The sequence below is a fragment of the Aulonocara sp. 'chitande type north' Nkhata Bay genome, linkage group LG2 (assembly GCF_057382095.1).
Source record: "Aulonocara sp. 'chitande type north' Nkhata Bay isolate Kocher_YH1m ecotype deep benthic linkage group LG2, A_spYH_male_GT1.1, whole genome shotgun sequence".
NCBI classification, from domain to species: Eukaryota; Metazoa; Chordata; class Actinopteri; order Cichliformes; family Cichlidae; genus Aulonocara; species Aulonocara sp. 'chitande type north' Nkhata Bay.
Window position 1 is genome coordinate 31949284 of NC_141345.1, and position 16490 is coordinate 31965773.

The following is a 16490-nucleotide window of genomic DNA, read 5'->3' on the forward strand; positions in this document are numbered from 1 at the left end:
CCACCACAGCACAGAGTGCAGTTCATAGCCTGGTGACAGAGGAGACCAGAAAATTGAACCCATTAAAAAGAGAATTTTGGGGGGAAGTTGGAGGAAGGGGTGTAAGCTGGAGTGGTCATAGAGCCTGGTGTTTACATCTGGCTGTACATCACTATGTACACTAGTGTTACTCTGTAAGCAAGGCAAGGAAATGTTAAATCACTTCTGACAGCTGAGAAATTGACCGCTTCTTGGCTCTTACACTTGTCTTATGGGAAGTAAGGAGGCTTTCTGTGCTGAGAAGTTGCTGGAAGCTAATAAGTGAGCCTTACACATTGTCTATTTGTGTAGTTACATGCATAAACATGACATTTGAAAACACATCGATATGTTTGTAAGTGACTCAAAAATCCTTCCTAGTATGAAGAAAACCACTATCTCTTTGTGCATTATGGGCTGTTAAGGGAAAAAGAGCCAATGTGCAAATATCAACTTAAAAGACTAAAATGCAAAATACTAATGTAGGTTTGCAAATCCACCAGTTTGTGACTCTATGGTATCTGCATAAGGCCCAAAAGGGTGTACATGAATTAGGGGGGGGAATGACCATTTCATTTGTTTGTTATTATTTACAGTGGAGAAAATAATTATTTGATCCCAGATAAATTTGTCAGTTTGCTCACTTGCACAAGTGCCAAATTGGACTTGATCTTATCAAGAAGATAACTTGTTTTATCTAGCAAAGCCGAAATGGGACCGACATCAGGGCAAAACTTGCAGTCAACATCAGCAGGTCGGAGCATTCATGGACGGAGTTTCATTTCAGGATGTAAAACTCACCCTAAGATTGCTGTCTTCTGGCTTAGAGAGGCTAGAGTTAGCTTGAACTAATGAACAGTACAATATATAGCACAGCAAAACACTCGCTTTAGTGGATAAACAACAGGGTCTGATCTGACGGGCAAGTTAGATTATTGTTTTTATATTACTTCAGCCAATGAAATGCCATTTTTTCAATCCACGGTACTTACAAATCGTTTTCATTTGAGCCGTCAATAAATTATTTACTTGTACAAAGTAAGGGTATATACCACTTTCTACAGCCCTAGCCAAGAGCAATGCAAGGCAAAAGGAAATAACCAGATATGTGTAATGTTTGCAGCATTCATCAAATGTTCACCATTGTTGTCAAATATTTATACTTAAGGTATAAAACATGCCGGTCTCTCAGTCAGTGTTTTGGCTGATGGTGTGCCCGAAGCAACAGGATGCTAAATAATAACAATAGTTGTACCCATGTTAACCAGAGAACATTAAACTGATAAATAATGCACAATAGTAAAGATGAAGAAACATTTATTAATCTGCAAGCTGTCAGAGTTTCCTGAAAATCTGTGTTTTTCCTTAAAGTCTAAATCCGCAAACGCAATCATGACTTTTCCTGTGGTATAAAGAAAAGTATCATCTATGTATGAGGTTATTAAGTATTAATGAGGCTTGCCCCATTACCTGTTTTGCTCTTTCTCGGTATTAAGAGTGAACAGTTAAACTGGATAGAGCTTAGGGCTTTGGTTTCAACCAGTTAGGGTGAGAGGAACACGGGTAGCATAATAGTAGTTTCATTCACTGCTCTTCCCCTGACTCTCATTTTCTGTCTCTCTTTAACTGCAGTAAGCTCTCTTCTTATAATTTTACATATTGCGACATTCATTATTCTCTTGTGCAACAGTTGCGACCTAGAATCTAGACCCTCCCTGAGGCTGTGGGAAATATTGCATTTAATTAAATCATTATTGCACAAATATTATTTATTTATATCAGGCACTAAATTGTCTCTAAACCATGTAATGGCTTTCCAGCTGCGTTGAAAGCCTCAGTAACATCATTACAGACAAATTCATTAAAGTCCACCTGAGTTCTGCACAGAAGAAAAAACACTGAATCCCCTCATCTAAGATGTTTGGTGGAACAGTTAATCTTGATAGACGTTAGAGTCACTTAGCAGAAAAGGGAGGAAAAGAACAACTGAGTTCATTTTCTTGTTTGTTTTTGCTTAAATTTTCACAGAAATTCAGCTCATCAACGGAGGAAATATGTGTCAAAACGCATGAAACAAAAAAAACCCCACTAAAGATAAAGTGGATGTATTAATGCCAGGCTTAAATTTCCAATTTAAAGCAAAATAAATATGCATGTATTTACAACAAAATGGGTGGCATTCACCTTTAAACGCTTTCCATAACAAACACAGTTCAGGGTCTAGGTTGTTATCTTTTTAAGGCAGGAGTGCCACCAAGTGGTAAGTCTGTGCAGTACATCAGGTAATGTCTTCTCTTTGTTTCTTTTGTTGAGGCGAGGCGGTTGTGTAAGCACCTTAAGAATTTTTTAGGGATGTGCTAAACAATAGGAGGTAGTCATTTGTCTTTTGGGGGCTATGATGTGGAAAAGAAATAAATGAAGAGAAGTAATAAGCTTAAGTAAAGTAGATCATATTTAAAGTATATAACAAATGCTTCTTATTTCTGCCACAAAGGAAACTGTAATATCTTTGGAGACTTTGAAATACTGAGAACAGACAGACTTATAGGATGATTAATATCACTTTTTTATTTATAATAAAATTTTCTCAAAATTGCAGTTCTTTGCCTTATGAGTCATACTAGAGATTATGAAATATTTAACACCCCCAAAATACACCCACATCTTAGCTAAACTTTGCCATTGCAGACTTCCTTTGTACTTCCCTTCCTGTAAAAAATCTCCATCATAAATGGATGCTCAGTTTTGATGCAGTAGGAATCGACTCTTCCTCTGGTGTGATCCAGGACTCCTCTGAGATCGTCGGCTCTTTGATTCCTCTATTCAACAGCACAGTGCAGCCAGATGGGCAGAGGAGCTCCTCTCTCTCCAAGGCCAGCAGATCTAAAAGGTACTGCTGGGAATCGTGGTCCATTAGCACCAGATTTATGCCATCACTGAAAGAATTTAATGTTGGGATGGCCTCAGCTGAGCTGGGTAAAAACCTGGAACTGAGGAGGTTTGGAAAAGTGAGTAATAGAGAGTTATCTTTTAGAGATATTTTAATCATATTCTGGTTTAGAGTCCTCACTGTACCTGGGATTGCTTGAAGCCAGCCACCAGGATGATTTCCTCTCCAAGATCTGCTGTGACTGGGTCCAGCACCACTGTGATCAGTCTGCCTCCATGGGGCAGCAGACGAAGCAGACGGCCAGAGCTGTAGCCACAGTGCATTCTGAGCTCCAGCACCCACAAAGGGCGGACACTTTTCACTTTATTTCCTTTGCATAAACCAGGGAGTATAGTTGACATTTTGGAACATTTTGACATTGTGGAATGTAGAACATATGCACCCAATAAATAAGTTACATTACAATAACTTATATTAATGAATATAAAATACAAAAATGTATTACATAATAAATTAAGGGAATGGTTACTAAACCAAAGGTAGGTACCTGCTGCCATTTCAGCCAAACTTGCTTTTTAGCAAAATATAGTAATTGCAGACTAATAATGTTTAGTAAATGAAAGAAAATTAAATAAATCAAATGGTTTAAAGCAAGTTCACGATTTACCATTGCATTGCTAAATGCTCAGTGTTCAAAGAAAGGTGTTATATTTCTGACTTTTGTGGAAAAAAGCATAAGCAAGTTGGGTAAAATTGCAAGATGTTGTGGTATGAAATGCTCTGCTGTTACAACCCGGCTCAAAGACCGCAACATAAAAAAAAGAGATTAATACCAGAGTGTTAGTGAGAAGAGGTTTTATCTTATAATGGAATACCAGGTTGGCTAAAATGGCTGGTGCCACCAAGGCAAAGACAAGTGAGCTCCTAGGGAACTTGCCTCAGTATGCTTTTATCCACACCTGACTAGGTGTGGCCAATTAGCACCAGCTGAAAACATTGAGATGATTAGGGGCTGCAGAGGGACGTAACATCTGCAAAAGCAACATAGTTTGTAGAAACTGAGCTAATGACTGCTACTTTTTATTGTTTTCCTCTGACAGAAGTGGAAAATATCCAAAAGCATGAAAAAAAAAAAGAAATATTTTTCAGAAGTCTTAAAAGAAAAGGCAATGGGCCCCACGGGGTCTTGATGTCATTATCATGTAAATAAATTACACAACCTTTATTATTTTACCATCAAGTTGCAAATGTAATTGTATATCTAAATAAAAGAGACTGCATCTTATTTATTAACGCGAGCATTCACAAACTTTTTTGCAAAAATATCATCTTTATTAGAGGCCTTATTCGATAATTGTAGCCTACTGCATCATTGCATAAAAATAAACAAATAAATGAGTACAGCCTACATTCTTTATTCATTATATTTAATGATAACCATTATCACATCCATAAACATGTGTTCTTTTTTTTAGTTCAGTTTTTAAAGTCCTTGAAACTATTAACGCAGCTAATTAAAATTTGTGAAATAGCATTTTAAGTAATGAAATAAAATCCATTTGTTCATCCAAAATGAGTAAAAAAAATAGTATTAAATGGTAGACCTATGTCCGTACACTCACCTTGACCGTTCCACTTCAAACCTGCCCACAGGTTGCTTGCATTAAAGCAGGCCGTGAGGATAAGCAGCAGAAATGAGGTTCTTCTGCTGCTGGGTGTCTGGTTGTATGATCTTAGGTAAGGAGCTCATTCAACTCGGAGTAAATAAGTCAGTTGAGATGCTTCGGCTACCTGTATAGGATACCTTGTGGACGCCTCCCAATCCCTGGTCAGGTTTTTCAGGCTTGGGACACAAACAGAGACACGCTGCTGGATAGAGTATGTACGTTTGTATTTATATGTATGTATTATACACGCTCCCTGGTTTGTAAAACCATTCGGGGATAATACCCCCAGGGAAAGCCGAAGACAGGAAGGTCTTGGCACCCCTGCTTACCCTCCTGGATAACGGATAGAAAACTGATGAATGAATGGATAAAGCAGTACTCGCCAAATTTCAATATTGCTCGTCCAGGATCAGAGTCCATCCTGTCAAACACAGGTCATCTTGCCTCTTGTGGAAGTCAAGCAGGTGGTCAGCATAAACGGATCACTTTTTCTCTCTCTTACAGACTCTCTGTATGACTAAAGTCCGAAAGACAACACTGTTTGGTGGCATCCATGAAGCAGGCGTGGTGAGTGCACCTAAACTACAAAAAGAACATACAATCGATGGTGCTGTCTGGGAAACTCCTCCTCCTCTCTGTCTGCACCACTGCTTTTTTCCACAAGAGGTCAGCAGAGATGAAGGTTAAGAATGCCAGCAATCATTTGGAAAAAAGAGTCTGTGGGGCTTTGAAAAGTTTCAAGGGTCGTCGTGGAACTGACAAGTCTCAAAGTATACAAGGCATGGGATGCGACTCCAAATGTTTTTGTGCGGAATCTGCCATTTGACGAATAAATAATTTCCCGATGGGTATTTCACTCATTGCTGGTTGTTTTGGCTCCAGGTGGACAGCTGGTAGTACTGAGCAGTTACAACTTCCATTTCAAACACTGATATGGCAGAAGTAGAACTGTCTTAAGGAAAACTCTGACAAACAGATAAAATAGGTGAAAAGAGAATAACCCAACAGTTGCAAAAGCGTGGAAACATTGCTGAACTTTCGTTTGCTTATATTTACAAAAGTGTTCTTCTTTTTTTTTAAAGACTAACACAATTCTCAGAAGTCTGTAACAGAATTAAACTGATAAATATGAATACATTATATCATAGAGCCTGTAGAGTTTTGTTAATGGAAAATTATGTTAATGGATGAGCATCTGGAGTTTAATGTTGGCCCTCAGTTTCAGGCGCCTTTGCTCGAAATCTGTGCACTTCCTCTTTTCTAAGTTGCCCCACATAATGAAAGTGGGTGTGAGCTCCCCAGCGTGCTGCTGCCCTCGTTGGCTGCCGGTGAAGCGGCGCTGCTCTGTGTATTTTTGGTCGTTGGAGCTAATCATACTGCAGTGTGCAAGTCCATCAGTCCAGCGGAATCAAGCTGACCTAGAACTGCTGGATTATAACCGGAAGCAAAGCACGGTGCCATCAAAATAAGAGCAAACACAACATATCAGCGTGGATGGAAGGCTGTAACCATGGAGATGACCAGCTCTAGAAAGAAATGAAACATACTTGGCAACATATTGTTGAACCATTAATGCTATCAAAATGAAACATTGTATCATATGATCATATGCATCATATGTATGATGTGTAAATCATACATACGTAAATAAATATGTACTTTTTGGGTTTGCATTGCCAAAATAATGATAATGAAATAATGTTTACTTCTGATTGCCATTATGTTTCTTAAGAAAGAGGACTGCGACTTTTTTTTTACTTAATTTAATTTCAAAAGCTGGGTTAGTATATGGTGAATCAATCTATGTAACTGGATATTTATCTTTGAGAAACACATGCTACCTTACCCTGAATGACTGTAGTGTAGCACTGAACTCTGTCAGCCAAAGGTGGGATGTAGAAATTATGACTGAACAGTTACAGGACAGGCATAAACAGAGTTCTCCCTTTAAGCCTGGTTAAAAGTGAGATATTTTTCAATCATATCAGTTTGTGATTACTCTCAGAAACAATGTTCATTTTCTTGCAGCATTGAAAAGAAGTAGGCTGGAATATAAATACATAATTCTAATAGCGATAAATAATGCAATTTGATGGTGGGTTTATACTCAATTTACTGGACTGTATTATTATTTTTGATAAATTTGAATTTCCTGGTCATCCACTAAAGCTTTTATTCTGAGATCTCCCACCGGAATTCCTGTGTTTGACGACTCTCTCTGGCTTGGAAGCTGGTTGTTTGCCCACATACTCTTAACAGGAGCGATACGGGAGCAGCAACTGGTTCGTCCGTCTTACCGGTGCTGCTGCTGCTACAGCACCTTCTACAATCAGGGGAAAACAGACTGGCCGACGCATTTGACGACCAATTTCGGTGGAATAACGCTGCACCAAGCTGCTTTCATACATATCTGCAGGACACAGCTTCTTCGCCAATGGCAAGTCCGGTTGCAGACATAGGACAGTCTCATCAGCATCACCCCGTGAACGAGTCGGCCGCACAGTCCGCGTTTCTGGAGGCGCAGAAATGGATAGAGGTGAGTCACGGAGTACCAGCAGCGAGCCCAAACGCTGTGTCACCTCTCCACCACTTTCCTTCCCTTTCGCGCAGGTGTTTCGTTGTCATCGCATGGCCCTAGTTACTGGTTTGTACCTGCAGCGTCTGCCCCTTTAAAAGGCAGTTTATTTTATTGCTTCGTCACCTGTTGAAAGGTGACAGTAATTTGACTCAGATCCTAAAAACACATCGTCACTGTGTTCCTGTGAAGTCCCCGGGATGGGTTAGAGTTCCCTTGCAGGTGTGCATATTATGTCAGTATGAGCTGTTTAAATTATTATTATGTTAACAATTATCAGTACATATGAGTTAAAATAACTGTCCTCAAAATAAAATGGAAAAAGATCATTCATTCCTATCTGCAATAATACAGAATTCTTCCAAGTGACACTGGCTATTTATTTTGTGCGCATTTTCACCAGACCTTCCTAAATGTTGAAGAAGGCTTTCTGTTGTTTTTTGGTGAGGGCCTGTGTACAGTAGCTTTGGTCGCTATGAGGCCTGGTGCGTGTTTGGCTGCAAACAATGAATGCATCATGTGGAATGGATTTTTGCCTCATTGCGAGCCCGGTGAACAATAATCACACAAACGAGGTTTTGTTCTGAGAGAATTTCAATCACGACACTTGCCTGCCCCCATTGCGTTTGACTTTGTCATCATGCAGTGAGCTGTCCTCCTGTCAGGCTTCAAAACACTGATGACTGGGTGGTTATAATTTGCATGTTGGTCGAGTGCAGGCGTGACTTTGTGTGTTTCCATAAAGGGATAACAGTTCGGAGTGGCACAGCGCTTTTTCTAAAGTTTGTGATTCAGGGTAGCAGGGGTGTAGACTGGGATTATGGGGCCTCTATACAACATTTTTGTCAGTGCTGATGATATGATTTGTGATTTTCTTTTCTTTTTTTTTAAACATTTTTTCTGAAGGGCATCAGTGTTTTTGTTTGTTTTTTTGGAATGATCACATCAGTTTCTTAAAGCACCTTTGTGTTGGTCCTTAAGGCCAATAATACCAGATTTAAATTTCAGATTAACATTTGAATTAAACAACGAAAAACTACCTGAAACACACAAAACAGCACAAAAGTTAGTGGTAATGTTTCTCATAGTTAATAGGAAGTAATATGAAGTGAAACTTCCTTTTTTACTACTTCTGTGCCCGTTGGTATTTTAATACACTGACTAACCTGCGTATGTCATTGACTTCATTAAAAGTGACAGATCCTCTTTAAGCGTGTCAGGCGCCATTACAGGCCTATTTAGTAGTTCCAAAGTCCTCAGAGGCTCAAATCACATCTTTAAAAAGCCACTATTGACCTAGAATTTCCAAGGTGGATTAGGGGCAAAAGCTGAAAAGGTGAGAGTGAAGTGACACCACTCCTGCATTTTTTCTCTTTCACCCTTTCCCCATGGGGACTGATTATCCACATACACCTGTGACAGTCCTTAAGTAACCTCAAGGAACAAGAGACCACTCACTAGATCCAGAGTGAAAACAGCAACACAAAACCTCAGTCCAGATTCTAATAACTGCTCATATTCAACTGCTGTGTCCTATATAATATCCGAGCCTGAGGCTAGAGGTTGTAAAAAAGGTTTTCTGTTTGACATGAATTGTCAGATAGAAATTTTTAAAAAAGCAAAGGGACTGTTAAGACCTGTGGTTTTTGTTTTGTGCACCTTTGCAACCACTCACCACTGTTTAGAAACTAAGCTTTTGCTTTTTGTTTTTTATAATTTTTGTATATATACACTACCAGTCAAAAGGTTGGACACATCATTTCATTTAATGGTTTTTCTTTATTTTCATGACTATTTACATTGTAGATTCTCACTGAAGGCATCAGAACTATGAATGAACACATATGGAATTATGTAGTAAACAAAAAGTGTGAAATAACTCAACATGTTTTATATTTTAGATTCTTCAAAATAGCCACCATTCGCTTTGATTACTGCTTTGTACACGCTTAGCCATCCTCTCGATGAGCTTCAAGAGGTAGTCACCTGAAATGGTTTTCTAACAGTCTTGAAGGAGTTACCAGAGATCACGAGTACTTGTTCTGCGATTCCATCTCATCCCATGGCTAGGTCATCTGGCGTAGTACTTCATCACTTTCCTTGTTGGTCAAATACCCCTTACACAGCCTGGAGGTGTTTTTGGGGTCACTGTCCTGTTTAAGAAATAAATGATGGGACCAACCATAAAGGTCTGATTCCCACAGTCTCCTCTGAACAGTTGATGTAGACATGTGTCTGCTACTGGAACTCTGTGTGGCATTTATCTGGGCTCTGATCTGAGGTTAACTTGCGGTTTCTGAGGCTGGTGACTCTGATGAATTTGTCTTGGTCTTCCTTTTCTGGGGCTGTCCTCATGTTAGCCAGTTTCGTCATAGCACTTGATGGTTTTTACGACTGCACTTGGAGACACATTCAAAGTTTTTGGAGTTTTCCAGACTGACTGACCTTCAGTTCTTAAAGTAATGATGGACTGTCATTTCTCTTTACTTAGCTGATTGGTTCTTGCAATAATATTAATTCTAACAGGTGTCAAATAGGGACGTCAGCTGTGTCCCAACCTGACTTCTGCACAACATAACCGATAGTCCCATTAAGAAGGCATGAAATTCCACCAGTAAACCCTGTTTAACAATGCCATTCATTGTTAGACCAGATGATAGACTTGTCTTGCAGAGCTCTTAATATCCTCCTTGTACTATTTTTAGGTCCAAATATATAGAGTGATATACTTTTATTTATTTTCTTATGTTGTAGAGCAGCTGTATTCAAGTGTGGTTTGTTTTAGCCAGTGAGATTATTTTAAAATCTTTGCACTCAATAAGCATACAGAGGTCCTTGAAACTGCTGTTGAATTCCAGATTTATGCCTCTGTGTCAGCCTGTTCTGCTGGTCCCACCAAAAATGCATTAACAGTAAACTGATTTATAGCTCAGTGTTGGGTTTTACTCTGTTGATTGCTGATGCAAGCACCATAACCATGTTGTGCATTTATTGTATACTTAAATTAATGTTTCCTGCATGTTGTGACATGGGAGGGCTTGCACTGGCAATTATTTTGCTAGATAGAAAACAAAACAGTCTTTTGTAGTAAAAGAAAATAAATCAATTGTGATACATGTAAATATTTAATGAACACATTTGTGTTAGAAAATGTTTTAAGGGAAGATTAATGAATCATGTTGTCACATGTTTTCTTGAGTTCACGCTCAACAATCTCGAACAGCAGTGGCGACATGCCTGAAAAAACACGAGCAGACGTATATTTTGAAGTATATTTTTCAATCACAGTTATGCTCAAAGGCAATGTTTAACTGGGAGGGAGGCATAATTTAGATTTTTTTTTTCTTTTTTTTTCAAAGCAGCAAATCTGTATTGTTCAATTTTAACGCGTCTTCAACGAAGTCCTATCAGATGGCATCCAAGAGTAAAAATCCAACATCTTAAAGAAGCATTCACACCTGCACTTATTGTTTCCTTGAAAGTGGCAGCCTCTCACCATCTGTCAGTAACGCCGTTGCCAATAATGGTGTTTAAGCTTCTCTGAACTTCAGAAGACTGACGAGCCCTTTGATGAGGGCGAAAGCTTTCAGTTGGTTAAGTTGATTGATTTCTGTCATGTAGCCACAGGCTGTTTGTGTGAATGGAGCCCCGATGATATTATCTGACTGGGTCTTTTTCTCGGAGGCCTCTTTTTAGTTTGATTAATTTGCTTCCTTGTTAACAGTGTTTGAGGAGTACTTTGCTGCTGGCGAATTCAAAACAAAGTGTAACTATGAGTGAATACCAGAGTTGCGTAATTCCATCACTCTCCTTATGTTTGAAGACAAACATTCAGCTGATAAATGAACATGAAGAGTGTCCACTGGAACAATTTGAGGAAAAAATAAATAAAAAGTTGCCAAGAAAAGAAAGCTTACTTTGGCAGATGGAGTGTAATAATCCAAGTGCTTTAGATTATCTCACTGATTCTTTTTTGTGGTGGTGGGTGGTTTTTCTTGAGGTGTTAGACACAGTAAAAAATTCGTAGTAATCTATGTAAACTGGCAATTACCCCTCATCACCTGAGAGCTTGTCTTGTACTGTTTAGCACAAAACCTGCATAAACTGGAAAGACAGCTGGGTCCACATATTTGCAAAACTTGGAAGGCCAACATGGACTTTACATTGACATTTACTGGGTTGGCATCTCATTTGATTTCAGAACTGCTTTAATTCTTCATGGCATAGATTCAACACAGTGCTGGAAACATTCCTGAGAGTTTGTGATCATATTGACATGGTAAAATCATGCATTTTGGATGATTTAAAACTGGTTTCCAATCATCACACCACATAATCCTGGACTCTGGATACACCCATCAGAACATATGTACATTCTCAGGTAGGTTGTAGTTTTTAATAAGTGCTCATCGGATAACAGTGGGCGCAAAGTCTGCCAAGAAAATATCTCCCATATATTGATTCAAGGCTGGATGGTTCTATGGTTCCATATTGTTTACACCGAATTCTGAACCTGCCATCCAAATGTCACAGCAGAAATTGAGATTCAACAGACGGGCAACATTTTTCCAATCATTTATTATCCTGTTTTCATGAGTCCTCATGAATTGTGGCCTCAGTTTTGTATCCACAGTTGACAGGAATGGCCCCTGGTGCTTTCACCCATCTGCTACAGCAGTAGATTTGACATGTTGTTGCTTCACAGATGATCTTCTGCATACCTTAGTTGTGACAAGTGGTTATTTGATTAATGTTGCCTTCCTATTAGCTCAAACAGCTAGGATTTTTCACCCAGAGAACTGCTACTCACTGGATATTTTTCAGCAGGTTGGCGTGACCATGTCTACTTGCCTAAATTCACTAAGTAACTGCCATGTCATTGGCTGATTAGATGTATGCATGTGGTGTTACTAATGAAGTGCTTGTTGGGTATTTTTCCAAGCACTTGTCTCAACTTGTTTAGAGTCTCTTCTCTCTTGTCTACTGCCTAAGTCATAACATGTTTAAGCAGTTGAGAATAATAAAATTCCATTGTGAAATGGAATTGGGAAAATGCTACTGGGTCAGACAAATCAGCAGTCTAATCAATGTCCTCAGAACATCTTTACAGTATAGATATTACATCAGTGGAGATTTAATCCTAACCAACTATCTGCAGTATGTATCTGCAGTGGTATTTTACCTTGGAACTTGGATGAAAGTGGGTTTTTTTTGTTTTTGTTTTTTTAATGCATTCATTGTTATGCTATTCAACAAACCTGCACAAAATTGCAAAATATCATTCAGCTAGAACAAGTATCTATGGTGGTGTTCTTTGAAATGATAACAAAAGATTTTGCAAAGGCATGATAAGTCCTGTGCAAAGGTTCAATGGAAGGCATCCAATACAGACTAGACTGCAAACATGTTTACATAGTGACTGATTGACAACGAGAGCCAAACTAATCCTACTGGAATGGGATGCCGTATATCAAGTTAAAATGCCAAACGGGACCAGACTTGATGACAGCTCTTGGTGTTTGCTACGGAAAAGTTGAGTTAAACAGCAAGGAAAACATGAAACAAGACAGTGGCGGGGAAAAAGAACGTTATAATTGTTAAAGAGTTTTAAATACTGATGATCGTGCCCTCTGAGAACAGTCTCTACACACTTCTTAAGATGCCTAACTTGCTATGAGGATCATTCAAATTTTCAGAAGATTATTTTTTAGACTATGATGGTAGTGTTGAATAAAAAAACATTTAGCTTGTAAGACTGTGAAAGATTTGAATGAAATTCTGAGTACTCTGTGGAACAAAACAGCCAAAAGGTGTTTTTAAAGTGAACCAAATTAATATTTATCCCATCCAATAAAATGAAAGAGCCTATGGTGTGATAGCATGATATAAGAATGTTTACCAGGGCAGCATAACTCTTTTGTAGACCCAAAGAAATGGCTTCTGTTGAGTTATACAATATGTTGATAAAGTAATCAATGGAACATCTTAAATTTGGGAACAGTGTTGCTGCATCTCTTACACCTTTTCCATTGATGCAGTGCTGCTGCAAGTGTCCTGTCTGGAAGTAGTTCAATATATTGCCACCAAAGAAAGCTGGTACTGGTGCCAAAGGTGACACCACAAAATTGCTCAGCCCGAAGTTGGAATTTAACCCTTTTTTGCAGATACAGCCAGCCATGATTATTTTGCCACTGAACATCAACATGTGCTTGTAACACTACATAATCAACAGGTTTTAGGACTGATTATTAAATGTGGGCCTGATCTCAAAAGGAACCAAGGCAGAAGCTTAGTTGCAGTGCCAGCACAGGCTGATAGAAGAGAGGCAGTTGAGAGCTATTTAAGACTGATGCATATCGAAGTTCCAGTTGTTATTCATCATTATTTGGATTTCTTTGTAGTTGTCTTTGCAGTCTGGATTAGCCACTTCAGAGTGTTTTGTTTTTTTGCTACACAAACGCTATTGATAGGTACACATGGAGAAGCCATCATTGTCTTTCATAGTGACAAAAAGCTCTTATTAAGTCCCGCTCTCTCTTCTTCTGTCTGAACTATAAGATGGAAATCCTTTGAATCTGGCCTCCCAGAGGCTGTTGGCATTTTTAGGCATTTTGATCCAAGTATCTTCTTTCTGTGGCCCCAGGCTGTTTTGAAAGGCTGCCTGACAAAGGTCTGTACTCTCCTGTATCATTCCATGATGTCATTCCCAGTTTGTGGTCATTGTCATTCTTTCCTGCAAAACAGACTGAGATATGTTTAGTTTTCTTGTCACTTTTTTTGCAGTACCTGCCATGCATTACTATGACTACAAGCTATGCAGGAATGTAATTTTGGAAGGAAGTATTCTGTTAGAGAAGGATTCAGGCTATATTGAGGAAGTACCTTTCATCACTTACCTTAAGGATATGACAGTCTACCACATGACCTGCTAACTGTAAAGCTTAAATGATGAGGTGTTATTTCAGGAGGATAATAAAGTTTGTTTTTTCCAATTTGATAAAATGTACTAAGAAAATCATAATCAGTAATCATAGATAAGACAGAAGTTAAACCGTTGCTTTAATTTTATTATCCTTTATGGCCTTTCAATTAAATGTAAGGAAATTAAAGGCCATTATAGGCCAGCTGTTTTCAAGTGCAAGTATTATTACAGACAGATTCCCAAGTGGAAAGAGTCAAAGCTTATATCCTTTTGACATGGAGTAAAAGGTCTAAGTGAAGCATGCACAAGGCATGCATACATACAGCCTTTTCAAGATGCTAGTCACTGTCATCACACAGAAGTTTTTACATTAAAAAAAATGTGCTGTTTTGAACAATTTTCATGAAACTATCAGGGCAGAGATATAGAAGAAAACTCAACCAAGTCTTTGTTACATGAAGTAGTTGCATGAACATTTTCAGAATTCTTGTTAAGGAGGTTTTAATAATCATTTAGGGGCATTACCGCTTATGGTTCAATCTCCAGGTCTTCCAGTGCATTTGTTGAAGTGTTGTTGGGCAGAAAAAAATGCTGTACAAATGGGTGAATACTGCTTGTAGTATACAGTGTTTTAAACGGTCAAAGAGACACTGCCTACACTGCTTACAGAGAAGCATTAGAAATGCCACTGATTAAGCTAGTCACAACATAATTAACATGCAGCACTGAGCTATGGCTGTTACTACTCCCATACAAGATTGGATTCTGTAGTGTTGACAGTTTAATGCAGTCGCTTCGGTCACTGACACAAATGAGAAATCCCTGTCGGTAAGATGCTAATCGATCTCTAATCCTGTGGTTATGATCTTCTTAACCACAGCCAAAGCCTTCTGAGAACTGGTGTGTTGACATGGTGACATTAGTGAAAGAGGAAGTAGCAGGAATTACACATTTGACAGCGGTTGACTGATGGCTTTTCCATTCACACTTATGAATGGAAAGGTGTATCTTTTGACTATAGTGTTTTTAGATATAATCACTAGCTTTCATGTGGATTTGTGCAGTATATATCCGTAAGTATGGACTGTTAGCAAAAACATGTATACCTTTTAAACAAAAATCCAGATGGTAATGAAATTATAATGTTCTCAGCAAATGCCTGTCAGTCTGGGTACAGATGGGTCTTTATAAACACATGCACGTTTAGAGTGGGAGGTGATCACATGATGGTTTACTCAACTAGATGACAGATTAACCCCCTTTCCATTTCAGTGTGTCTGAATCCCTGTATATTTGTTCTCATATTGTTGTAAAAGTGGCTACGCATGCTGAGGTTTCAGGTTAGCTGAAAACCAGACACTGCCATATTAATCAAATAAACTTGGGTAGGACATCAAGAATATGTAGGCTGTTTGATATCTACTGAATCGGGGCCAAGATAACTGTTATTCCTCTGCTGTTGGACTCCATGCCACCCCCCCTTGGCTTAGTCATGATAACAGCTGGAGGACACATCATAAAAACATGCTTCTGCAGCCACAACTCAACGAGTTTTTCTTTTTTGTTGGTATAACAATCATTTTCTCTCGCATGTATTATTTCTGTCAATTCAATTTTGTGTGTTCTGTTTTTGTTCTTTCGTTTTTTCCCCCCACAAGTAGATACTACTTTTTTTTTTTTTTTATCATTATTTTAACATTATGGATAATTTTCCATTCTCACATGGACTTCCATAAATTTCCATAGTGGATATTTAAGGCTGTATCTACCAGAGCAGACTTACACAAGAAACGTGCTGATGTGATGCAGAGAGGTTCAGCTTATCTATTAAAATCTGCAGGTACTTCATTTGCACAGCCAAATATATTCAAATAATGTCAGTCGTTGCACTTGGTGAAAGCAGCATTATCCAGTTTGACCAATAGCAGCTTATATTTACTCAGTGTCTTTATAGGTTCTCAGGCATCAAAGTTATAACGACTGAATGACTTTCTGGTTTGTGAAGATGTTTCACAGGTAAATCTGTGTGTGCTAATGGTAAGAGTGTAATTCTGTTTAATGATGGTTTTTCATGGTGGACACAGACATGTATCGCTCCTCTGTCAAGCCAGCTGTTCCTGTCCCCCTGTTCAAAATTTTAACAGGAGTGTCCTTGAAAGAGGGTATTTTAGGTGCAGATTTACAGCTTAGCATCGCCTTGTTGAGCTGGCTCTGCTCTGTTCAGTTCAATTCAATTCAGTTCAATTCAATTTTATTTATACAGCGCCAAATCACAACAACAGTCGCCTCAAGGTGCTGTTGTTCCATGTATCCATGTAGTGTTTGTTATTTTTTGATATTTTACTTGGTGTACCCTTTGGGAGTTAGTTTAGTCTTTTTTTTTTTTTTTTCTTCCCAAGCGTTAATAGCTAGTGGGTC

General features: G+C 38.6%; 2 protein-coding genes across 12 annotated transcripts in view; one reads left to right on the forward strand and one right to left on the reverse strand.

Moving 5' to 3' along the window:
* Positions 1 to 2619: 2619 nt before the first annotated feature.
* On the reverse strand, positions 2620 to 3273 carry LOC147338203 (transmembrane O-methyltransferase homolog; the record flags this gene model as incomplete). Its single annotated transcript, XM_086309374.1, has 2 exons — positions 2620 to 3002; positions 3089 to 3273. Coding segments are annotated over 2 exons (444 nt in total), but the record flags the coding sequence as incomplete, so codon positions are not given.
* A 3540-nt stretch (positions 3274 to 6813) lies between these two features.
* LOC147338204 (LIM and calponin homology domains-containing protein 1-like) overlaps positions 6814 to 16490 on the forward strand; it is an 82838-nt gene continuing 73161 nt past the window's right edge. For 7 of the 11 annotated variants that reach the window (XM_086259164.1, XM_086259212.1, XM_086259193.1 and 4 more), the window contains exon 1: positions 6815 to 7111. In XM_086259164.1, the coding sequence (XP_086115290.1) occupies positions 7010 to 7111 (102 nt within the window). In that variant the 5' untranslated portion in view covers positions 6815 to 7009. Of the gene's footprint in view, positions 7112 to 16490 lie in introns of all 11 variants that reach the window. The other 4 variants (XM_086259204.1, XM_086259219.1, XM_086259246.1 and 1 more) reach the window with 4 other exon arrangements.